This window comes from Lissotriton helveticus, chromosome 4_1 (genome assembly GCF_964261635.1).
Source record: "Lissotriton helveticus chromosome 4_1, aLisHel1.1, whole genome shotgun sequence".
NCBI classification, from domain to species: domain Eukaryota; kingdom Metazoa; phylum Chordata; class Amphibia; order Caudata; family Salamandridae; genus Lissotriton; species Lissotriton helveticus.
In genome coordinates, this window is record NC_136063.1 from 1,621,363,364 (window position 1) to 1,621,390,223 (window position 26,860).

The 26,860-nt window shown below is 47.4% G+C and overlaps 1 protein-coding gene across 1 annotated transcript in view; it reads right to left on the reverse strand.

Annotated features, from left to right (window-relative positions):
* AVL9 (AVL9 cell migration associated) overlaps positions 1 to 26,860 on the reverse strand; it is a 397,244-nt gene that overhangs the window by 148,940 nt on the left and 221,444 nt on the right. Inside the window, exon 4 of the mRNA XM_078688247.1 lies at positions 19,844 to 19,915. Coding sequence (XP_078544373.1) covers positions 19,844 to 19,915 — 72 coding nt within the window. The remainder of the gene's footprint in view (positions 1 to 19,843; positions 19,916 to 26,860) is intronic.

Below are 26,860 nucleotides of genomic sequence, written 5' to 3' on the forward strand. Positions count from 1 at the left end.
GCAGAAGACTCACAATGAAACATTACAGTAAATACAGGACGTTGCCCAGAGATCCAGCACCTCTCCTGCGGATGCCTAGGGAGGATAGTGGTACTCGAACTGTATACGGGTAGAACTCTTCCGAATGAGGCGACTCACAGATAAGTCATGTTTCACCTTTATAGATCTTATAGTGAGATAATGTAATAATGTTGAATGAATAGGGATGGCAGCGAAGGGTCGGATGAAGTCCTTCCCCTAGATAGTTTTGTTTGTTACGGTATACAAAGGTTCTCTGCATAGTTGGGGGGCGGTCAGTTTCTAGTCTGCCATGCAGGGAGGCGTGGAAGTGAAAAGGGATTTAGTTTTTGCCAGAAATGTTTTGGTTAACTGGGTTTTAGCTAGATGCATGTTAGGCAGGGCTTCAGTCACTGAGGGGTGAGATACCTGTTCCTCCCACTTATTTTCAACCTTCTCAGAGAAGTGATCAGATCGAACCCTGGGAAAGCGGGGATAGATACATATAATGATCTCACATAAAGGCTTTATTATTCTCTTCTGGAATGTGAACGGCTTAGGGGATGGAATTAAAGAGGGGTTATCCTACAATACCTGAAAAGATATGCCCCTGAAGTAATTCTGTTGCAAGAGGCCCACATTCAAGGGACACAATACGGAGCGTTAAATAGATGGGGATACAAACTGATAGCCCATGCAGGATATACCAGAGGCTCAAGGGGGGTGGGCATTCTACTACGCTCCTCCTTCCCCTTTATAGTTCACAAGATCATTTACGACGATAGAGGCAGGTATGTAGCAGTCACAGGATCTTGAGAAGGACAACTATTCAATTTAATTTCACTATATGTTCTGCCACGACTACAGGCACAATTGCTTCCAAAATTAGGAGCTGTACTCCTTGAACTCCTGGTAGGCAACCGGATTGTGGGAGGGGACTGCAATGAGGCTCTCTCCTCTCTGATAGACTGCTGGCCGGAGTGACCGCAGGAACAAGCAGGCACTAACTTAAGTGATTTCCGCTCAGCCTTAGGACGCATAGATATTTGGAGGGCACACAACCCCACCAAGCACCAGTACACTTACCACTCAGGTGCCCATGGCACCCTTTCTCGTATAGACTACACCTGGCATATGGTGTCTCTGATCACTCCCCAGTATGTGTCCGATACAACCTCAGCTCCACTAACTGCACTTCCCAAGGGGGGATAAACCCATTGGCATCTCCGTACTGCACTTCAAAGAAGCTACTGACAACTACATAGTAGAAGATGAGGGTACGGTGTACTCTGCCAGTATATTATGGGAAGACTACAAGACAGTAATAAGTGGGCAAGGGATCTCCCTGGTGGCAGCTCACAAGAACGAAAAAAGGGCCAAACTAAAAAGTTTAGAACATGAAATACAAGACTTAGAAACAAAACTGATACAGGATGGTGCTGACTCATTGCAACATCACCTCCGGCTTAAGCAGAAGGAGTGCAGGGATACAGCTGATGAAGCAGCCAAGGCCAGACATTGTGCAACTCAATGTAACCTCTACGAGCTGGGCGATAAAGCTGGGTAGCTAATGGCCTGTTTATATACAATAGTCAGAGCTGCCTGCTGGGTGAGCGAGATTAAACGAAGAGATGGCACAATGGCAAGGCAGGGAAAAGATATCACAGAAGAGTTTGTACTGCACTGTGGTCAGATATACAGCTCAAATACAGTCACAATAGAGGAAGCTAGGGAGCTGCTGGTTACTCTCCCCATTCAAAGGCATGCAGAGGAAGACATAGCTGCCCTAGAAGAAGAAATAACAGAAAGTGAACTAACTCAAGCTATTGGGGCGCTAAAGCCTGGAAAAGCGGGTGGCTTTAACGGCATTCTGATCAAACTATATACGCAGAATGCTTCCAAGGTAGCTACGTTGCTTCTCCATATGTTTCAGGAGAGCCGTAATCTTGGCATACTGCCCAAAGACCAGAGAATAGCCAATATTGTGGTTATACATAAAAAAGGTAAACCCAAGGAAGAGTGTTCCTCTTAATGGCCTATATCACTCTTGAATGCGGAAGCTAAAATATTGGCCAAACTTCTAGCAACCCGCTTGACCAAGCTTTTGCGCACCCTAATCCACCTGGACCAGACCAGTTTCATGCCAGGGAGAAATACGGTATTGAATCTGAGAAGACTTCATGGTGTCTTGGGTAGAGCAGCCGACATAGACGAAGATGTGGTGGTGCTCTCATTAGATGCTCAGATGGCATTTGATACTATTGAATGGCCCTTCATGCACGCGGTCCTAGAGAAACAAGGCTTCGGATCACAATTCCTAGCCTGGATGCAACTAATATACTCCCGCCCACTTGCCCAGGTGACAGTTAACGGTAACATATCAAGACTCTTTCGGCTACATTGGGGAACAAGAGAGGGATGCCCACTGTCACCATTGACATTTGCTCTGGTGCTAGAACCCTTAGAGGTCTGGATAAGAGAAGACCCCATAATAAGAAAACTAAAATGGACACCGGACGGAGAGGATAGAATTTCATTATATGCAGATGACATCCTACCATACATGGCTACTCCGAGTGTAACCCTCAATAGGATTCTGCATGTATTTGAACTCTATAGAAACTACTCTGGATATACGATTAACTGGGAGAAATCAGAACTGTACGGGAGCCCCGCCATTCCCACCTAGGGGATGTGAGATACCTACCGTAACTGAAGGATTTAAATACCTGGGTGTTTACGTTACCAGAGATCAAAAAGTCTTTAACGAACAGAACCTAGAGCCCCCACTTCACAAATTACACACTAGAGATGTCTCCCGCTATCACTTCTGGGAAGAGCCTATCTATTTAAGATGATGTCCCTGCCACAATTCCTTTACGTGTTGCACAACGCCCCTTATTGGATTTACCAATCATACTTCCAAGCAATTACTTCTATGGGATGGCGGTTCCCCAACAATCTCTCTACAGAAGTTAACGAGAGGATGGTATGATGGCGGTGCAGCAATTCCGGCCCTGCGAAAATATTATTGGGCAGCCCAGCTCACCGCAGTGAAGCACTGGGTACACTACCCTCAGGATCACCCGGCATATAAAATGGACCTCTGTAATATGCAACCAGGGGTATACTTGAGGGATATCTACAGAAGGAATAGGGTAGAATCCTTTTTTGAGCCAACCTCCACTACATTGCAGATCTGGAAGGAGGCGCTTACAGCTCTTGGGTGGAAGGGCAGACTCACACAGATGACACAATTATGGGACTCTGCATGTCTGGGACTCTTGGCAAAGCTTGGAGGTTTTGGGAAGTGGGACCTGATCGGCCTCTCGAGACTAGGTGACCTGTGGGCAAAGGGAGACGTCAAACCATTCGCGACACTACAGCAAGAACATCAGCTAGCACTTTTGGAAACCTTTAAATATCTGCAAGGTAGACACACATTGAGGGCAATACTGCCAAGAGGAGAGGAATTTCAGGATTCCTTGCCATTAGAAGACTGAATATCTTGAAAAGAAGGCTACCTCTTTGATATATCATAAACTCATGAATAACTCTCCAGATCTCTTGCTTGCCCTCCGTGCCCGCTGGGAGCGAGACATAGGACAAATAGAAGGTGAGGACTGGATAGAAGCCCTATCCTCACCCAAGGAAGTAGCCATTATGTCAAGGATTAGACTGGTACAATTAAACATACTTAATAGATCATACATCGCCCGTACAACCCTGGTAAAAATTGGCAGACTCGACTCCCCAGATTGTTGTAGGGGGTGTGGACAGGAAGTCTTTTTCCTCCACATAATGTGAGAATGCCCAGCTATACAGATATATTGGGAGTAGGTTATATCCTGCATGAGAGAGGTACACACAGCAGACGTGTCTCCTGAACATCTGGAGTGAAAACAACCTCACTAGTAGTGATCGCATCTGGGTGACACGGGGATGTACGGTGGCTAAAAGTAATATAGCTAGACAGTGGAGTGCCCTAGTGGAATGGAAAAGTGACATGGATTGGTGTATGGCAACTGAAAAGACCATCTATGAAAGTAGGGGCTGCCCAGATAAATTTACAAAAGTGTGGGGGAAATTAAACGAATACTGGGGCATCATATGTGCAACAATGCCAGCAACAGAGAAAGAGGAATCAGACATTAATAGTACGGGGGGGGGGTGGGATTGTGATTAATGGTATCCTGGAAATTTATGATCCTGCTGACAAAATCTCCGCGGCTGCTGCTGCGGTCGCAACATGTAACATGATACTGAATGTGCACTGACTCCCTGATTACTTGTTGTTTGTATGTTTTGTTTAAATAAAATATTGTTTTTTAATTTAAAAAAAATCCTGAGAATCTGCAACCTGAGTCAGGGTTCGAGGCACAGCAGCTAAAACTAAAGGCTCACACTTCAAAGTTTATGCTAAACATTTCAAGCATAATTTATGGCCCGCCCATCAAACGCCTGCACACATGTAACCGAAACTGTAGTGAGAAATGCAGTGGGACACTAAAACTGAGATAATTTGTTGGTTATGGGGTGAATAACCAGAGCTAAATCAAACGTAGGCGAAACACAATCTTCTTTTTCCTGCACTGAACCCAGTCACAGTGTGGAAAAGAATACAACTATTGGTGGTCCGAAAAGATATATTTCGGACGATCAAATCACTTACTATGAAAATAGATAGGAAAATAAAAAAAAACTGATACCTTAAAGAACCTGGCAACGACAGTACCCTAAACGTCCAGTCCACTACTGCAATGGTGCCAGAAAAAAATGTCTGCGGCCAGTTATCTGACCAGTTAGGGTAGTTCAATCTGGCTACGTAAACCAGATTTGTGCTAAGATGAGACTGACAATGGCGGTCAGGCACCTCCGTTCTTAAGGACATTAAAAAGACTAAGAGTACGTCTGGATGTTTTCTCTCTTTTCCCTCACCAGGGTTCTGCACCTCCTGATTGTTGAGAATTAGTCTAAGGTTGTGAATCAGAGAACACAACAGTGACATTATTAGTACCCTCCTCCTTTAACTCACTGCCTCCTGTAGCCTGCAGCCTCGCACCACTGTCCTTTCCTATTACTCTTCCCAAACCTCATCCCTACACTGCAACTTGGCCCTCTAGCCCCTACTAGAACCAACACTTCTCTGTTGCACTCCCCTCGCCCATGCCAACTCTTTGCCTACTTTGATCCCCTACAATCCTCTCGGCCCTTTGTCTGGTGTTGTCCCTACCATGCTCTCAACTTAAAATACCTTTTGATCCTGTAGTGCTCTCAATGCATAATAACTAGATTTGCCCCATATGGACTGCATACACTCAGACCCAAAACAATGGCAACCATGTGGCTGCCTCACAAAACTAACATGCAAATTCATGCCAAGATCTTTCTGAGGGGCGCCCACCTCTGTGAGCTATCTCTTGAAATGGAAATTAGTTCTAAAGGCACAGGGCTGAATGCATGTAATCTTTCCTTAGCCTATACTCTACTACGTTGCTAAACATTTTATCATGAACAATTCTGAAAGCAATGACTCACAAGGAATCTCCTTGATTAGAAGTGGACAATGTCAGAAAGAGCAAAGAAGAAAATGTAGCCGAAAACAGCCATGTTCAAAACACGCAAGCCGTTTATCAAGGCACTGAATTTTAAGAGGAAATTGAGATTACAAGACACAATCTGATTACAGTGACTTGGATGCAGCTACTTCTTCCGCTTTATTTGATTTGTACTCAGTAAGCGCTTTGTAATGAGAAGCAGATTTTAGGAACCTTACATCTGGAGAATCTTAGCAGGCTGCATGAAACATTAGAGGGAATAGCAGGAGAATTGCTTTTCTTTTATCTCATTAGTGCCCAAAATAGAACAATCCATCTTCCAAGCATTCTGCAATGTCATTACGTGATGCGCGCTTTCCAAACAAAGGTGGTGCACTTACAAAATGGGCAGGCTGCCAACTACAAATCTGCCCTTAATACTAGTTTGCAGAGGCAGCCTTCTGTGTATTAGGAATCCCTTGAATGTGCTGGTCTTAAAACTTGATGTGAACTGCTTCTACATTCACAGCAGCATTTAAAGAGTTAAAAACTGCGCAGGCAATTGATGCAGGGAATGATATAGCTAGGGGCTGGAAAAGTAAAATTTATGAGAACCGAAATGCATCCAGAAGGCATTTTCAACTCTGCTTTAGAGGATGCTGAGAAAAACAGGGATATAGACAGTGGTTCTGCCATGAAATTTGCAACTACTTATACGTTTTCTTGGCGAGACCACCGTTACTTAGGACTGACAACCAATGCTACATTGAATTACACCAAAAGAAAATAATCACAACGGCACTCAGGACTACAAAAATGTGAAAGATATATTAAAGAGTCATATATCGTATATGGTGACATACATATATCAATATTCAAAAGACAGGACAAATGCATAACAGTTAAATTCTACAGACAAAAGTGCTTAATACATTACGTAAAAATAAACATAAGGGAACATATGGACACTCAACAATAAATAAACTGATATAATAAGGAATTATGATATATATAGAGAGGGACTTAAGAAGAAAATTAGGAAATTAATGATCATTCTGTCATGTTGTTTCTAAAAAATACATAGGATCTCTGCGTTTGTAGGGAACAATTGGTGTCTAGACTGATTCTGGACACCCCCAAAAAACATGTCAGCTTATAGACCTGCTAGCCCAAAGTGCCACCATAAGCCCCCGAAACTTACCAAGGGGCGAAAAGTTTCTGGCAACCATTGAACATGCAGGGCTAGAAAAATCCAAAAAATGGTACTAGTCCTGCAGGACTAGCACCTTAAAAAATGTCCTCGACCTAACTGCAACCTACTTGACCTCCGTCTCTGAAAGCAGAGCAAATGTGACAAGATAACAAGATTTAAAGGCATCTTTATTGCTCATTAACTTTGTGAGCAATAAAAACACCTTTAAATCTTGTTATCTTGTCACATTTGCTCCGTTTTCACAGACAGAGGCCAAAAGTTGATTTGTTTTCCTACTCACCAGAAAGGGCGAGTAGGACCTAAAAATAGCTCGACCTTGTTAAATTTAGCTCGACTATGCGAGCGGTCGAGTGGAATTTTCGAGCCCTGACATGACAACCCTTGACCTTTCTGGGATCGTGGAAACAGTACAGTACTTTTCGCTCAGTCAATCGTGCTCACTTAGTCTCAGAGAGATACACAGAATAAACGCTGGGGAAGTTTTCAATAAGCATTTATTGAACCAGCGTTATTCTAGTATAAAACATATTGGCTGCAACAGTCATTAGACAGAAGCAAATGTAAAAGATTACAAGCACCAAAACAGTAAATAGAAGATAGAATTCTATCATGGTGCTAAAACAGTGACTATATGCAGGCATATAAACATGACAGCAATCAAGCGTTCTCCTACGATGCGGACCCTACCTAAGTGTACCCAAGTGTACCTAGCATGTATGTGGATGTAAACCCAAGAATACCCTAGTAAAAAGCCAACCCCATTGCCTGATGGGAGAGAATGAAGGACCCCACCTTGGTCACAAGTTGGACACCCCCAAAAGATGTCAGACTGCTGCTTGTTGAAGCTTCAGCATGCAGCGACCTCAGTGTCTTGTGTCAGCATGGAAGCGTCCTCTCTAGTTACCTAGTGAAGGTGCGGTTCTTTTATACCACAAAGATAACCGCAGGGTTCCTGTCACAATCGATATGTTGTGAGTACGATTATGGAAATGAGCCTAAATCAATAATTTCAACTATGCAAAGTAGTTCTGGTGCCTTAGGATGAAGATAGCCATGACTTTCATACAGAGTATGTTAATCCTGTTATGTATGTCATGTGCTGGGGACTATACTAAGAATTCTCATGCATAATAAATTAAGCTAGTTTCAAGGAAACGAATCAACATTTATTCTCTTGACTCTTTTTCTCTCAATACAGTAGTTTGTACTGCGGTCAGTATATTTTTTGTGGATGCAAAATGCATTTTAGTGTTTGTGTACAAATGTGATTTGTATGCAATGGGTACCATTTCACCTTCATTGAAGGTGAGGTTATTGTACCCTGATTGACCCGTGACTACACAGATCACCAAATTAGTGGTATTTACATGGATGTGTAAGTGTTTGGAAGCTATTATGTCAGCTTGTACGGAACAGAGAATTTCTGTGTTTTCTTGTGTACAATGTTGGAATGAAAAATCAGGTCTGATTAGGTCATAGAAAGGTTTAACCATTTCAGCGTAATCCAAAATGTATGCTCTGCCAAAATTTAGGAATCCTAGAATGGATTGTAAACCTTTTAGAGTCTTTGGGCATTGGAGCAGTGCATATTTTTAAAGATAAATGGCTTATTGGCTTTTCTCTTCACTTGATAGCTCATTTCCCAAAATAGGACACGGAGGTGGGCAATTTTTGATTTTTTTAAGTTAGATTTGTAGCCCACATTGGCAAACTCCAGAATTATGTTGTTCACCCTGTTCAAGTGTTCCAATAACTCCTCGTCCGTTAGATAAATATCATCTATGTAGGGCAATGCCTGTTACTCTCGCTGAGAACAACCCAGGGCTATTCTTATACCCTTGGGGCAGTCTACAGAATTGGCTTTGAAAGCCGAGGGCCGAAAATGCTGTCAAATATCTGTTTCCAGGAGCTATATTTTGGCAGAAGAATCCATTTGAGATATCTAGAGTTGTTTTGTATTTTCTCTGGACAATGTTATTCATTACTGTGCCACTGTGTGCATTTTGTACTGCAAATGTTCGTGTGTATCTGTTCAAATGCCTGTAGTCTAAAACTATATGAATTGTGGGGTTTCATTTTGGGAAACAAAGGATTACTCATAGAAGAGGTGCACTTTTCAACCACACCTTAGTACTCAAGTTGATCTCCCTGACTTGTTTCTTTGCGTCATGTTTTATTGGGTGCTGCCTCTGTGGAGTAGGAGTGGTATTTAATGGGATTTCATGGTGAGGTGACTCAGCATCCCACCTACATGATTGTGATAAAAGTGTGGGAACTAACGGTAATGCCCACTCCTGCGTGTATGAGTATGTAAGTGACTCTGGAACGAAGTCGGAGAAAGCTGGCAAGATTACATCTTCCCCCTTAGGGCACTCTATAACGAACTCAGGCGGCCAAGCTCTTTCCGCCAAAAGGATGTTGTATCTATATGTCCGGCTCTCCCAAAAGAGACCTCTCACATTCCTGGGTATGTCCCCTTCCATTAGGAGCTTAATTTCGTATAAACAATGTAGGACACTTACCCATGTATCTGGTGTCTCCTCCGTGATATTTTCATTCAACGCTGCTGTCACCAGAAATTTCATCAGGTTCTGGCGAGCTATTGTTACTTCTGCTGCGCTGTATTGCATGGTAAGAGCCCATTCCCTGTTCAGAAGTAGATTCCTCAGTAGCCTGGGCATTTCTTATTTTAAGGCCAGCTACCTTCTTCTTTTTAAACTGAGGTTTCGTTTTGGGTTTATCTTCTTGTTTGATAATGTAGTCTAAAGTGCGATGTGTCTCCCCTTTCAGCTTGACTTGCTCTTCTGATCTGTGTTTTGACCGCTCTTCCCTCTCCGAGTGTTTTGATGAACTCTGAAAGGACCAAGAGGAACGTATATCTGTATCCTGATACCGGTCTGTTTTTTAAATATTATCATGTATTCTAAGTTTATATCTTTTTTTCAGAGGGCTCCTGTTGAGGAGAACCACCCTGTGATCATGATGTATTCTGTGTTTTTCCTGCGGGCCTGTATTGTGCCCGCAGGAAATAATACTGCTTCAAGCTGTGCTATCTTCTGTGCTATCCAGAACGGCAGTTGCTCATGTTTAGTGGGCATTCTTCCCAGAATCCCGTTCCGCATTTGGTGGGCTGATATTTGTCGTTCTTGAGGTTGATCATCTTGGGTAATCCTCGTAGGTTGAATTGCAAGTGTTCGCACTACGAACTGTGTAAGGTTTCTGTATAGTTTTCTATTTCTCTGTACGTAATTCTGATGCTTGTATCTATCTCTGGATGTGGTGGGTAAGAAGCTAGGACTGGCCAGGTCACTCCATCTCTGCTGAGGGAACAGAGTCTCACATTTTCTGTGGTGTGAGGGAGGGCGCCTTTAAACAAATTAATATGCTCTTGGTATGTTAAAGGGACTTCTACGTCCACGTATGGAAAGTATGTTTCAGGTGTCTCATCTTCAATATAAGTATTTAACAAAAATGTGTGCGTGCGTCTGAATGTATGAATGAATGACTGACTGAATGACTACATATTTGTATAGCGCATGGCTACCCGAAGGCATCCCAGCGCTTCCAGGACCCATTCATTCCCAGAAGGTTTAGGCAAACAGGAAGGTTTTTAACATCTTCCTGAGCCTAAGATGGTTCGCTTCCAGTCTGAGGCTATCAGGAAGATTGTTCCACAGCTTTGTAGCCTGTAGGGAGAAGCGTCTGCCTCCCATGCGAACTCTTTGTTTTGGGCATTGCCAGTAGGTTCTTATTATTGGATCTTAGGGACCGGCAGGTATGATAGGGATGGAACATGGGTTGGATGAGGGGTGGTCCCGCCTTGTTCACTGCTTTATGAACAATGATCAGAGCCTTAAACTCAACTCTTTGTTGCACTGGCAGCCAATGAAGTTGGCGCAATGCTGGTCTGACCGATGTCCTTTGCGGGATGTTAAGTAACATCCGGGCCGCACAATTCTGTACGGTCTGCAGGATCTTAATTGTCCCCTGCGGGGTCCCTAGATATAGCGCATTCAAGTAATCTAAACGAGACAGAATCAAGGCCTGTACTAGTATCCTCCTGGCTTCAAATGGCAGGAGTCTAATGATTTTCCTGAGTAGCCTAATGAGGGCGTAGCAAGTTGCGGCTCCTTCCGGGCTTGCACCAAAAAATTCAGAGCCGGGCCAGCCAGACCCCTAAGCTCTTTATTTGCTCCTTCGGAGAAGGGGGCAGGCCCAGACTACCTGGCCACCAAACTTCCACCGAGGAGGGTGCATTGTGTCCCAGCATCATCACTTCCGTTTTTGCTCAGTTGAGTTTTAGGAAGGATTCATCCATCCATTCGCGGACTTTGGAAAGACAGGAGGAAAGGTTGCCATGCGGCGCCTCCTGTCCTGCCAAGGTGATAATAAGCTGGGTGTCATCAGCGTATGTCACCAGTTGCACCCCCCAGGGAAGCACCACCTCAGCCAATGGCCTCATATAGACGTTAAATAACGTTGGGCTGAGGGACGAACCCTGAGGGACGCCACACTGTAGATGCATCTGGGGGGAAGAGGCATCTTCTTCGAACACGGAAAAAGTCCTATCGGACAGGAAAGAGCGCAGCCACCTTAGTGCGGGCCCATGACCCCTACGTTGCTCAGTCTTTGAATCAAGATGGAATGATTCACGGTATCAAAGGCCGCGCTAAGATCTAAAAGTAATATGGCTGCACAATTTCCACTGTCCACAATCTTCCTTGCTTCCTCAACCACCGTAACGAGGGCCGTTTCAGTGCCCTGTTTGCATCTGAAGCCAGTCTGGGTGGAGTGTAAGGAGTTGTTATTTTCAAGAAAGGCGGCTAACAGGGTATTTACATGTTTTTCGGCTAGTTTGCTGATGGTGGGAAGCAGGGAGATGGGGCGGTAGTTTGCCCAATCTTCTGAATTGAGTTTGGGTTTCTTCAGCAACGCTTTTACTTTTGCCTGTTTCCATGAAGGTGGAACTATTCCCGATGCTAAGGAGGAGTTAATCACCTCCTGGATGACTGGGGCTACAGTGTCTGAGACCAGGTTAAGAATGGTCGGGGGTACAGGATCAGCTGGGGAGCCTGATTTTAGATTATTTAAGAGGGCCTGGACACTCGGGCAATCAAGAGGGGTGAATTTCTCAAGCTTAATCATATCTAGGGGTGGGGACAGAAATGACTCTATGGGTGTCTGCTGAAAGGATGAATATATGTTAGCCACTTTTGCGGCACAAATTTTTGCGAGTTCCCTACAGCGGGTGTCAGCTAAGCCAGGGTCACTAATAGGGGCCGGGAGGGTGACAAGGGATTTAAAAATGTAAAAAATTTCCCTTGGGGAGCTGGCGGCCGACTTGATTTTGTCCTGGAAGTAGTTGGACTGAGTTGATTTAATTTCCTGTTTATAATTCCGTAGAGCCGTTCTATAGCTGTCTTTACTGGTTTGGGAGTAAATTTTTCTCCACTTTCTTTCCTGTTATTTGCAAATCTGCTTAAGGGCTTTTAGCTCGGGTATATACCAAGCCTTTTTATTCCCACCACTGCGATGGAGTAATTCAGTTTTTGGCAGGGTGTGATCCAATGATGCCTCCAACCATTGATTAAAGCGGGTATCAGCTTCAATAGGATCATTAATAGCTTTAGGTATGGTTTCCTTGAGGTTCGTGATCCATTTCTCCGTTGAAAGTTTGGACCAGATTCGGCTTACTTTCTTGGTTATATTAGCGGGTCCTGCATGCTCCTGGGGGGCCAAAGAAAAAAGCAGGAGAGCATGGTCGGACCAGGGCACTCTCATGGAGTTATCAAAGTTCAAGGTATCCACGTTGGTGTAGCAATGATCTAGCGTGTGATTAGCTTTATGCGTAGGGCCTGTGACTAGTTGCCTAAGGTGGAGGACCTCCAGACCGGTGGTCAGACTATGACAAGCCGGGGAGTCTGGCTCATCTAAGTGGATGTTGAAATCTCCCAAGATGGTAAAGTTGGAGGTATTACTAAAAAGGTTTAATGCGATGTTCGGGAGCTCTTCGCAGAATTGACCATACAGCCCTGGTGGCCTGTAAAGCAGGAGCCCAGAGAAGGTGCATGTCGGTGATAATGTGATGGCAAACATAAGACTCTCCGCCCCTGAGATGGCAGCTTTCTCAATTCTGCATCCCAAGGTGCTTTTGTACACAATGGCAATGCCGCCCCCACGACCATCTGCACGATCTTGCCTTAATATAGCATAGTTGGAGGGCAGAGCTCGGACAATACCTGGCTCGGAGCTATCATTAGTCTACGTTTCCGTCAGGAAGAGCACGTCCACATCTCGTTCCTCAAGGAGCATGGAAATCTTGATCGCGTGTTTAGGTAATGATCGGCAGTTAAGTAGCGCAAGTAGAAACGGGCGCGTTTCCACATCAGCGTCACTGTGGTTGTGCGGGATAAATTTATAGTTACAACCTGTGCAAGATCTAAGGGCCCTCGTATGAGTGGGTAGTAGGGCACAGTGCACACCTTCCCTCCCTCTTAATTGTAAAAGTTGATCACGACTATTAGTTCAGTAGGAGCAGAGGAACTGGCCCCTGGGCCCGGTCCGGCCCGGACGGGCCCAGACGGGCTTACCTTAGGCGTTCCTTTGGCGCGTTGTTGGCGCGTCCGCTGCGCGGAGGTATGACCCTATGCTTATATGCTAGCGCTGAGTGCCTTGCGCCTGAGCAACTAGACTGCACCCAACCTGGGAGATACCTCCCTAAGATGGCCGCGTTCCTTCAACTTCGCCTCCCAAGATCGAGGCCGGAGTCAGCGCCTAATCGGCTGAGTCACAAGAGTGAAGGTATGAGTTTTAAAAATGCCCCAAAGGCCAAAGTAACCGTTCAAAATAAATTATACAAGTTTTTAAAAACAGTGCTGTGAGTACAGAATTTAAGTTGCAAATATTGAATGCAGTGTGCGGGCTGCAGTCTGCAGGCGGGTATTTGACACAAGAATATAACACCTCTGTTCTGAATGCCTCGTGTGTCTCAATCACGAAGGTAACACTACAACCCATCGCTGGGATGCCGTATTCCATTAATTTCATAGTAATTGCATGTCTTTAATTTTCTGTAATGTTAAGAACAACTTCCTGATCTTCTTCCCCTGTATTAGTAACTCCATCACCAGTGACAGACATTGTGGAAGGAAGTAGTAAGGAAAGGAGATAAGGTTTTGCACAGTGTGGGGAATAATTATCCGTCAAGCTTGAACAAACCTACAGCTAATACATAGGGTCTACCTACTCAGCTGCGGTGGATTTCCCTTCCCACTCCAGACGTCTCTGCTTAAATGTGAGTAGGGGTCTCTGAGAAAGCACGACTGAACTACTCAGATTTGACAGTTAAATCAGAACCAAGCCAACGTTGCGGCGCCATGTCGTCTGGTCCCTAAAAATACTTAGGATCTGCACGTTTGTAGTGAACATAAACTAAGGGATTGGTGTCTAGACTGATTCCTGACACCCCCAAAGGATATGACAGCCTATAGAACAGCTAGCTCACAGTGCCACCATAAGCCCCCGAACATTACCAAGGAGCAAATAGTTTTGGCAACCATCGAACAGGACAACCCTTGACCCTTCAGGGATCGTGGAAACAGTACGGTACTTTTTACTTAGTCAATCGTGCTCATTTGGTCTCAGAGAGATAAACAGAATAAACTTTGGGGACGTTTTCAATAAGCATTTATTTGAACTAGCGTCATTCTAGTATAAAACATGTTTGCTGCAACAATCATTAGACAGAAGCAAATGTAAAAGATTACAAGCACCAATACAGTCAATAGAAGGTAGAATTCTACCATGGACAGTGAATATATGCAGGAATATAAACATGACCGTAATCAAGCATACTCCTACGAAGCGGAACCTACTCAAGTGTACATAGCATGTATATGGGTGTAAAGCCAAGAATCCCCTACAAAAGAGCCATCCCCATTACCTGATGTGAGACAATAAAGGACCCGGTCTTGGTCACGAGTTGAACACCCCCAAAGGATTTCAGACCGATGAGTGTTGAAGCTTCAGCATGCAGGGACCTCAGTGTCTTGTGTCAGCGTGGAAGTGTCTCCTCTAGTTACCTAGTGAAGGTGCGGTTCTTTTACACCATAAAGATAGCCTCAGGGTTTCTATCACAATCGATATGTTGAGTACGATTATGGAAATTAGCCTAAATCAATAATTGCAACTATGCAAAGTAGTTTTGTCGTCCTAGGAAGAAGATAGCCATTACGTTTGTACAGAATATGTTAATCCTGTTATGTACGTCATGTGCAGGAGACTTTACTAAGAATCCTCATGCATAATAAAGGAGGCTAGTTTCAAGGAAACTAATCAACATTTATTCAGCACAAAACTGGGTAAAAGGTCAGTGCTAGAACCGTTATGCAGAGCAAGGTAGGACAAATTTAGGTAAAAGGTTGCTTTGCTACTCAGGCCTAGGTTGGGGAACATAACAATTCTTGAGGACAATTTATTAAAGAACGCAGTCCAGAAATGAAAAGCTGAGTATCGTAAGGTAACTTGGGAAGTGAAAAATTATCATTTTGAGGCAGAATGGTTGGCAGATCTTGGATATTTGTTTCAGAAAGGATATGTGGAGATTATGGAGTTACATTAATGGGTTCCAAAACACAATAGAACAGAGGAGTAATATATTTTATTCAGTGTGAAAGTCCCATCTAGAAAATATTTATGTATTTATGTTACATAAGGTAGCAACTATATTCATAAAGTTGGAGGTGTGGAGGGCTCTTTTGATGGTATCAAATATGAATGCTCAGAAAACAAGCATTTGCAATGCGATAGGTCTCGCATTCACAGGAATTTGAGCTATTGACATTGGAAATAATAATGCCTTTTATTTTTGTTTTCGTTTTTAAAATATAAAAAAGCATTGTCATTTACAATGCCAATAGCTTACACTCATGCAAATGCGAGACCTACTGCATTGCAAATGCTCTTTTTTGCAGCAGTGATTCCAGTGTAGCGCTTTGCAGCACTTCTCAAGTTCTGGCGCTACGAGGGAGACTAATTCCGTGTAGCAGGGAGTTCAGTCATTCCAGACTCACTGCTGTCCCAGGTGTGCAGTGAAGGAGAACGGACTTCACTCTGCAGCTGCAGTGAGAAGTGATCGCAGTGGCCTCCACTCAGCTGCACTCGCTGCTGTGGTGCTCTGGATGCCGTAAGAGGCAGCAGAGATGCATCTCGGTTTCTGGGGTGAAACAGATGCGGAGGACTGAGGTCTGGCTGCAGGGACCCGGCTGTGACTGAATCCGGGGAATTAAGTGCTGCCAAGTGACTGGCTCCCGGAGTACTGATCGCAGTGCCCTCCCTCGATGACTTGGATGTCTGTGCGCAGGGCAGATGCCCCCAACTTCCTGTCTTCTGTATTGCACAGCGCCACTGCGGATACTCTCAGTAGAGTCCTGGGAGTAGCACACAGCCACCCGGTCTGTGCAGAGTACCCAGAGAAGCTGTTGTATGTGAGCACTAAGAACCTCTCCTGTTTGTGAGTGGTGCATGGACCGGACCCCTGCTGTCTGTGAGAAGTACACAGACTCCTTCTCTGGGCCAGTACACAGTCCCTCCTGCCACTGCGTAGTGCGCAGAGCTACTGTAGGATAGTGAGCAGTGCACAGACTCTCTACTCCCCGTCTCTAGGAAGTATTTAGCCCTCTGGTATCTGTGCAGAGTACACCGACCCTCACCCTCCCTGCTTGGAAGCAGTACACCCCCTGTGTCAGCGCAGAGTACACGGAGTACCCTGTTCCTGTCTGTGCATAGTACGCAGACATCCCTGTCTGTATAGAGTACACCGAGCCCCCTCTCCAAGTCTGTGGGCAGTACACAGCCCCCACCACCCCCTCAGCCTGTGCAGACTACACCCAGCCCCCTCCTGGGTGACCACACGGCTCCCCGTTGCCTCCTGCCGACAGGCAGCAGACCGCCACTTCTCCCCGGCCACCTTCCCCTGTCCCGCACTGAACTCCTGCCCTTCCTTCCTCCGGCCTTTGAAGGGTGTCGCCTGAGAGGCCCGGCTGCCTAACTTTAAAAGGGCCCACAGACCTGTCTGCATGAAGGTTGTGCATGCAGCAGCCTACCTCTAAACAGGATGGTTATTCTTCATAACTGCTTTTAATCTGTTTTCTTTTATAATGCTGCACGCACCCTGTCTAGCACCTATTAACTCTTGCAATCTTCCTCCCAACCCCCTCTAGCCCCCCCCCCCCCCGACATCCCACATGTTCCCACCCCATTACCGCACCGCCTTCTCACTAGTGTGAACGTAACGTAAGATGTGGGGTGGGTTAAGGGAGGTGCAGAAGTGTTGGCGTTCAGAGGCATTGATTGCATTAGGTTTCACTATAAACTGTATCCCCCATTACTTTTCGCATTAATGACCAGCAGCAGCCCGAGCGCCAAATGTGTTTGCAGCCTGGGTGCTATGTGATTATAGGCCGCCTCTGCTTTCTGGGGTGCTGTGCACTAGCAGGTATCGACGCCAGCAGATGGGGAATATATACTCACCAAGCCTGCTATACACTTTAATATCTCATCATCGAGGCATTTTATTTTCACAATTACTAAAGTGTGTATGTGTGGGGGGGGTGCATATAAAGAGAAACGATACTCCTTTTACTTCGACTCCAACGTCCCATAAGAACTAGACTGTCCAAATCTGCTAGTTGATGCAATGTATGCCGTTACGTTACCTGCCAACACTGCCAATTGGAACAAGCATTACAGGCCCTGTATTAAATAAATAAATAAATGCCCATGGCGATTGCTGCTCGATGCTGTTTGGGAGGTGGGAGGGGTGTTCTTTGCAGGAAAGCATTACGAGCGCTGTAACGGGGCGCTTCTAAAATAATGAGTTATTAAACACATAATTAATTCTGACCTCGAAGAAAGGCCTAAACGCATCTCACGTCACCAGTTTCTACTTTTTTTGTAAAAAGAAAAGAAAAGTTTTACCAGCTCACTGCCGCTGCTGGTATTGAAAAAAACTCACCGCCGCAGCCCGGCTTGAACAGGAAGCCAGGCAACCTGTGTTGGGACGGGGCCGCAAAAATACAGGAAGCAGACGGGAGCCTACCCCGCACTCCTGTGCCCGTGAAGCCAGCTTGAAGATTTCCGTGTCAGCTAGCGGGGCTCCCGTGCTCGTGGAGAGCCCCGCCTGTTTCCGAGAATGACCCGCTGGCTGCCGAGGGAGAGAGGGACACGCGAAAAGAACCCGGTGAGTGGGGTGTGAGGGGGGAGATGTGAGCGCGCGTGTGTGTCTGTGTATGCGCGTGTGTGTGTATGCGTGTGTATGTATGTGTGCGTGTGTAAAAAGAGCCCGATGACTGAGGGGGGGAGGGGATGTGTGCGCGAGTGTCTCTGTGTGTGTGTGCGTGAGTGCATGTGTCTCTGTGTGCTGTAGGAGCTAGGGCAGACAGGAGATGGTGAACGCGCGCGCGACCTAATCCGATTACGGCAGGGGGCGCGTGCACATATCTTGTCACACTTAGCTCCTTGTAAGCGGAACTGATCACAATAGGCCTCGCAACGACATCGCTTTGCGATGCATCGCAGGTGCGAGACCTAAAAACGAATATTTGCTATTCAATGAGCAAGATAGGAAGAGGCACCTGTGATAAAATAGGTTCTGCAAGAGTTTACAAATTTAATGCAGATTTTTGGGACCACAAATTAAAAAAAATTAATTGATTAGTGCTTGGCGGATTGGTTTTGACATCCCTTACAATTGCAGAGGGGCAATAATAAGCACAATTTAATTTCCTTACTAGACCATGAATCCAAATGATATGCTGGTATTCTACTGACTGAATTGAAGAACTGTGTGGAAGACAAACAATTATCCTTGTGTATCAAGCTGATTTCAGGCAAGGCCGCTCCACCCTAGATAACATTTGAACATTTTCACTGCCAGCTAACAACAAGCTGAATAAGAGCCAGAGCAGAATATATGACCGGTTCACTGGTTGTAAAATGGCCTTTATTGGGATTAATAGACTACTGTCGAAAAAACTGAATATGTGGGGGATCCCATATGTCTGCAATAAATGCACTATATACGAACTTGTGGGTTAGAATTAAATGTGGTACAGTCAATAATCTCTTTAGTAAGGTCTGGCTCACATCCTACTCATCCTTCACTAAGCAGGATATGTCGTTTAGGGGGAAAGAAACTGACCACATCACCCAATCTTGTGCAATCTACAGTGGCTACTTCTTGAAGTTTGCATCAATTTAAAATAAATTCTCCATTACAAAGCTTAACACTGGGATTGACTCAACTACGTAAAACAAAAACTGATCATAGTTGGTCGTTCGAAACCTAGGAGGTATCTGCACTCTTGACTAACTCAGAAGATGTTTGCAAATGACTCTGTATGCTTATGTAATTTACAGGAGTAAACACATAATGCTTGTGTGACGTGTGACGTAAGGCTCCCAGCTGCCCCTTGTGGCTAAGTTTGTACTTTATATGCACCCTAATGAGTTAAACAAAAACTAGTACATGTAGGTTTGAAAAATTAGGATACCTCAGAAGGGTTATTGCTCAGATTTATAAAAACAAAAGTGTGTCAGAGTATGACTGTGTGTGAGAGAGACCGAGCCAACACACAGGTGAAGGGGGGGGGGGGGGGGGGAGAGAGAGAGAGAGAGAGAGAGAGAGAGAGAGAGAGAGAGAGAGAGAGAGAGAGAGAGAGAGAGAGAGAGAGAGAGAGAGAGAGAGAGAGAGAGAGAGAGAGAGAGAGAGAGAGAGAGAGAGAGAGAGAGAGAGAGAGAGAGAGAGAGAGAGAGAGACTGACCTGCGATAATATGCGGAGTCGAATTGCTACGGTATGAAAAACAAACTGAATGAGGAGACCAATATGTTTATAGGTGGATTTTTAATGGGCCAGGACAGCATCAAAAAATAGCAATGCTACATAAAACTTTATTCTTAGTAACTAAGCCCGGAGCGTTTTGTTTTTACAGAACTGGGTTACCCATTTAATGTAGGTGCTTGAAATGTAGACCTCTAAATATATTCGATAATAATTCCTGAAAAGTAATTCTATAAATACAATTGCAGCTCTCTTACCAGGTGACTTAATACACAAACACTTTTCTGCACTGTTTCTCGAGTAACATCCGCCAGACGCACTTTCAAAGCCTAGAAAGAAAGAAAAAAAGTGCTTTAATCGGATTACTTTTATCTTCAATGGTGTAAACGTTCAGTGGCCATTAGAGATAGGTACCAATACGAAGGAGCTAAGCCACACAAACAGTTAGCAAAACTGGTACAGGAGGCCCACTATCTTGGCTAGAAGCTTTTAACTCATACAATTTAGCAACATGGGACCCTTACCCTCAAAACAGAGGCTCCGTTCAAGAGCAGAACAGAAACACTAGAGAGCAGACTGACAATGAGGTGTGACCGAGTTTATCAATCCTAAAAATACAGGTGCTGGGTCAGATCACTTCTAGAACCATCCAACTGTGGTTTAACTGAGAAAAAACACATCAAAAATACAAAACTACCGCCCGGCCCAGTATCCTCTTCCAGGTGTAATGCAATATCTTCCAGAAATCTAGAGGGTACAAGAGTACGCGTATGGAAACGAACAATGAACAGCTAGTTTACTATATCAAAACGTAAACTCACATTTCACAGCTAGGGGTACATTGCCAAACTAATGTGCAACAGTACAATGAAAAATTACTTTTCAGTCTCAGGCTAAAATAGACAACAGGCCAATTGAAGAGTCCTGTGTTATCAATGTTGGAAGATATACACTGAACACTGGGAACAATGATATCAATGGAGGCTACAGAACTTCATCAGCAAGCAGGTCTCGTAGATTTCTTGATTGTGGTTAATTAGGATGAAGCCTGACAAGCCAGACTCGGGAAAAGCTGCCCTCCAGCAGTTTCCTAGGCCTGCAAGATTGTCAAGTAAGATATTCCGAGGACGTTGTACACCTCGGTATGGTCTCGGTGTGTTCAACACCACAGCATCGCAGCACAATAGCAGTGTCCCTTCCTGGCACAGGATAAGATGAGATGCCGACAGACCGCGTCACCGGACACGGATCACAGCGCCAGGTCCTTCTTTGGCTGTGCTTTTGTTCACCAGAGCTTGGATGGGGTAAGACAAGTAACCTAGAAGAACTCAGCCCTGGCACAGCACCTGGTATCTCTCGGGGCATGGATTCACCTATGCAGATAACTGGCTGCACAGTTCTTTGTCAATAAAGGGACAAAAGCGTTACGGGTCAAAATCTTACTTCAAAACAAAAAAAATCAACAACAAAAACACATCATGAGTGGAGAGAGCACGTATAGATTGAATATCATAGATAAAGTGCCTAAAAAGTTTTAATGGCATAAAAAATGCACAAGTGTAAGCTATTCAAGGGGGCGTGGCTAGCAGGCCACCATGGCGGACGGAGTTTGCTAGTGCTCCGGTGCCGCTGGGAGAGGTAAAGATCCTGTAGCCTACGCCGAGGGTCATCTCCACCTGGAAACGGTTGTTTTTGGAGGCGCTTCTCCCCCGACTGCTCCGCTGAAAATCCTGGAGCTCTGGTGACCGGGGTTCCGGACTTACGCCGTGGCTAACAGGGAGGCCTAGAGCCACGCTGCGGACCGGGGCCTCCAGTGACGGGGGTGCCCGGAGAAAGAGGACGGTGAAGCGACAGAGCACCGGAGCCTCCGATCCTGCAGGCGGACACCTGCACCTGGGATCCTGACCCTGCGACTGCCGAGGGGCGAGGACGGCGCCTTGTGTACCTGGACGTCGGGAGGAGGTACGGAGGCTGTGGACGGGCCGCTGCTGCAGGCTGGGACGCTGAGACGCGGGCGCCGAGGGCCGGACATTCCCGCCGCTGGCAGTGACTACCTGCTGCGGGGGCCCCCCTGCCTGGCTTGCTGTCTGCCCGAACTGCGCCGGAGGTGAGGAGCCCCGGGGGAGTGCGGGGCGGACCACCGGGACCCTGCACTGGGTGGCGAGCCGGGTCTCGTGTGCCATTGCTGCCCTGGTTCCTGAGAGGGCGGACTGCGGAGAGGCGGGGACCCCTGGATTGGAGGCCGGGTCCGGCTAGGGCGCCCTGGATGCCTGGCAGAGACAGGGCTGGTGAAGGGACTATCCCCACGCAGTGGGCGGAGGACTGAGGCGCCGGAGAAACATGCAGCAACACAGCCAACGCCCCCCAATACGGCACTGTTACTGCGCCTAACCCATTCCCTTTGTAACTACGTTGTGCCCATACATTGCTGGGGGCCCAGGCGGGGCGGCGCTCAACTGCTCCTACTGCCGTTTTTGACTGCTGCGGACGGCCTGATGAGGTGGGGGACATAGCGCTTCAGGGTGGTGGGCCCAGTGAAAACCCTCGGCGCTCATATACGCTGGGTGTGGTAGAAAGCGGCCCCTCCCCCCTGCGGAGACGCGGACACTGTCAACAGCTTCCCCAAGGTGAGAGCATCAGGTGTGACCAGCGGGGAAACAACTGGAAAATAAGACGCACACTGGACGGCAAATACTCGCCCTGACCCGCGCTCCTACCGCCAACCAGGCGCCTGACGTCTAATATGGGGCGCAAAGGCGTGAAGAACACGGGGGGCAAGGAGGGCCCGGGCACAGGACCTGCCCGAGATACGGACCCTGGGGGCTCTGCACCGCTGACTCTGGCCTCCAGCACCTCAGAGAGCCAGCAAGGCGACAAACTAGACCTTATCCTAAAAGAGATCAGAGACTCTAGGGCCGTGATGGAGACGCAGATGGGCACCCTCACCACTAACCTATCCTTGCTTAAGGCGGACCACGAGAAATTGGCGGATAAAGTTAAAGATCAAGGTCTGTCGATAACTGAACTCGCCCCGACAGTGGCGGAACACACGGACTCCATCCAAGTGATCCAACGTCAAGTCAAAACCCTGCTGGAACGCGTGGAGGACGCGGAAGGGCACAATCGGCGCAATAACATTCGCGTTATTGGCCTGCCGGAAAGAAGCGAGGGGTCCCGGCCGGCAGAGTTCATGGAACAGTGGTTCCGAGATAACGTTGCCCCTGAGGGTCTGTCGCCATATTTCTGTGTAGAAAGGGCGCATAGAATCCCAACTGGCCAGCCAAAACCGGGACAGACACCACGGCCGCTTATTGTCCGGATCCTCAATTACCGGGATAGAGACATGCTGCTAACTCAGGCCAGAATCAAATCGGTCATACCATGGGAGAATAAACGAATTTCACTATACCCAGACTATACCACTCAAGTGCAAAAACAACGGTCCTCATACTATGAGGTAAAACAGAGGCTCCAAAAGGCTAAACTGCGCTACGCCTTATTGTTCCCTGCACGCCTAAAGGTGATCCACGACAAGAAGACTCACTTTTTCGAAAGCCCCACGGATGTGGAGGAATGGCTGGAGGTGATGGACATCGAGGAGCGGCTGGACCCGACGCAGGACTCCACAGGCAGCGGATCCAGGGAGGACTCGACTCAAGGGGAGACCGAGAATGGCGCCCAATGCACTCATCCGAAGCAGCGCAAACCGACCACCCACCAACAAAAGCAGGGACAGGCTGATGCAGTGGCAGCGGTGGGATCCTTCAGAGACGACGGTGCGACAATCAACACGGACACTGAGGATAGCACTGTACACTCTGACTCGGATAGCAGTATGATCCTATTTCCGACGGTGACGCCTAGAGCCGCGGATGAACTTATAGACAATGCCCAAGAGTAATACCTTCTATGAACTAGACCTGAGACTAGAATACAACACGATATCCTTTTCTGTATGAGGTGGGGGGGCGGCGGGGATGGGGGGGGGGGGAAATGTGCTTGCTCAGAATATGTATGTTGCCCTTTATTTGCTGGCGAGCACCGTGCGGCCTGCCCTGGATGGGGAGAAAAACTCAGATACAGGGATCGTGCGATGCGATTCCTGCGCCTCCTGTGCTCCTGCGGCGCATAGCTGCAACGGGCTGGTTCTGCCGGTATGAGGCCGCCCTTGTCCCCCCCTCCCCTCCCCTGCCCCCTTGCTTCCCCCCCCTCCACGAGACGTGGCTACCTACACTGACTAACTTCGAAAAGAACTCTCCCGGCGGCGCCGTTGAGCCGGCGACCTGACCGAGCATGGCACTATGGACACGGCAGATGCTTGGCCGACCCCCCACTAGCGTATGCATTGTTACTTGTTTATTTACGTTCCAATGTTTCTGGTTTGGCACAGCAGGGTTTGGAGGCTGCGCCTTTAAAGTTGGGGTTTGGGATATGGAGGGTACTGTCTCCTGGGGGGCATGGAAGAATCACTCAATAGGACATATGGGAACACTACTTTTGACACCAACACGGGGCTATGGCTGACACACACGGAAAGTATAGGCTGGTCACCTGGAATGTGAGAGGGCTGGGGGCAGTGCAGAAGAGACACAGAGTACACGCTTTCCTACTACGGCAAGGGGCACACATAGTGTTCCTACAGGAGTCGCACCTGACACACTCCGAGGCACTCCTATTGAGAAAGAAATGGAGGGGTACTGTTTTTTCTACCACATACTCTGCCTTCTCAAGAGGGGCCACGATATGGGTGCGCCATGGTACTCCATTTGTGGAACTGGAGAGGCGGACTGACGAACAGGGACGCTATGTGTTAGTGAGAGGCACCTTGGACGGGGAGGTGGTAGTGCTGGGCAGCATTTATGCCCCGAATTTTGACCAGGATAGGTTCCTTACTGCTGTGGGCCGGGCGTTAGCGGATTGGGTGGACGTCCCCTGGATTCTGGGTGGTGACTGGAACATGATTTTGGATGTGACCCTTGACAGATCACACCCCCCCCCTCCAGGCGGCGGGAATACATAAACTATCAGAGTCATTTGGGACGTGGCTTCGGGGTTGGAGTTTGGCGGACATCTGACGCACACTGCACCCGACACACAAAGAATACTCATGCTACTCCCCTGTACACAAATTACATACCAGATTGGATAGGTTTGTATGCTCTAGCTCGGTAGTGACTAGGTGTGCCACAGCAGATTACCTTGCTAAAACGTTCTCAGACCACCGACCGCTGGCGGTTGACCTACACTGGGGTAGAGTACCCTCACCAGTTCCTACCTGGAGGCTTAACCCTGCGCTGCTCGAGGATGGCCCGTTCCGAGCACATTTAGCTGACGCCTTAACTGATTACTTCAATACCAATTGGGACTCCGCATCCTCGAACCTAGTGGTGTGGGACGCAATGAAGGCTGTCATACGGGGGGCTGCTATAGGCCGACGGGTGGGAGCCAGGCAGGAGATCCACGGTAAGCTATGTGAAGTGGAACAGCGCTTGCGCGACCTAGAAAATGCGGTGGGGCAGGACCCTGGCCGTACAACTGAGCTACAGCAGTGTAATATTGACCACGCAGAATTGCTAGAAACCCTGAGGGTGATGGACTATGGGGCCTATCTGAAAAGACAACAGGCGGAGGCGGACAGATCCGGCGCTCTGCTTGCCCGGCTAGTTCGGGATGCCCCCGAATGCCCTACCATAGCGACTATTAGGAACGCAGCGGGTACACAGGTGCACACTCAAATGGAGATTAACACAGTATTTAAGACTCACTTGGAGAACCTCTACGCCCCCCCCACTGAAGGGACCAGAGAAGACATAACGGGATTCCTGGATGACCTAATGCTCCCAGTGCTGACCCCGGGAATCCAGGCGGCTATAGCCGGACCTATTACACAACACGAAATAAAGGTAGCAATCCATACACTTAACCGGGGAAAAACCCCGGGCATGGATGGCCTGCCGGGGGAATTTTATCAAACCTACGCTGATGTGCTGGCCCCCGTCCTGGAGAAAATTTACAACACCGCCTACGAGGTTGGTCACCTCCCGACTACCACCATGCAGGCATTGGTGATCTCTATCCCGAAGCCCGGCAGGGATGCTCAAGATGTGGGTAATTACAGACCCCTATCCATGCTCTCCACGGAGTATAAGATCCTTAGTAAGGCTATTGCCATGCGGATCCAGCGCCACCTCCCTGGCCTGATCCATTCTGATCAATGTGGCTTCCTTCCAGAGAGGAGTACCTCCCAGAACTCGAGGCGACTCCACGCTCTCATGACAACTACACCTCACAACTTACCGCACGCTGGCTGCATAGCACTTGACCTCCGTCAGGCTTTCGATTCCCTGACGTGGGACTTCATGTTTGAAGTCCTGCATCGTTTTGGGTTCCCAGAGGCCCTTATAAAATGGATCCGCTTGTTGTACACAGGCCCGACGGCTAGGGCACGCACGGGAAGACACACATCGGACTGTTATGAGGTCCATAGGGGCACAAGACAGGGCTGCCCACTGTCGCCACTGCTGTTTGTGCTGACGTTGGAACCCCTGGCTATTGCGCTTCGCATCAGAGCTGCGGAGGAAGGCATACCTGTAGAGGGCATCGACCACATGGTCTCAATATATGCTGACGACATCTTGGTATTTCTCCGGAACCTGCGAGGGGACCACTCGCCCCTGGCGACTGTTTTCAGACGCTTTGAGATCATATCTGGACTGGCTATAAACCCGGGAAAGTCCCTGGGCTTCTTCTTTCGAGAGGGCCAACAGCCCCCCTACATACAGTTCGGGGCCTATGAAATTCAAGTGGCACCAACCACGTTCAAATATCTCGGGATACAGGTTTACCGGAACCCAGAGGCTCAAATTGACGGTAATATCCGTAAGGCTATTACTGGCCTGCGAGGTAGCATAGGTTTCTGGACGTCCCTACCCCTATCGGTAATGGGACGGGTGGCAGTCTCGAAGATGGTCCTGCTCCCCCGCATATTATATTACTTTGTAAACCTGCCGGTCCTGCTCCCGCGACAGATTTTCACCACACTTGATACATTACTGGTCAGCCTCATATGGGGATCGGGGAGAAGACGAATTAGCCTTAAAAAACTGCAGCTACACACCAGACGGGGCGGCCTGGGCGTACCGGACCTGCGAAGCTACTACTATGCCAGCCAGCTCCAATGGTTGACCCGATGGGTGGCGGGTAGAGACTTGCATGAGATCGGTTACACGACGGACAAATTAGCACGTGGAGACCTACACTCCCTCCTCTTGCCC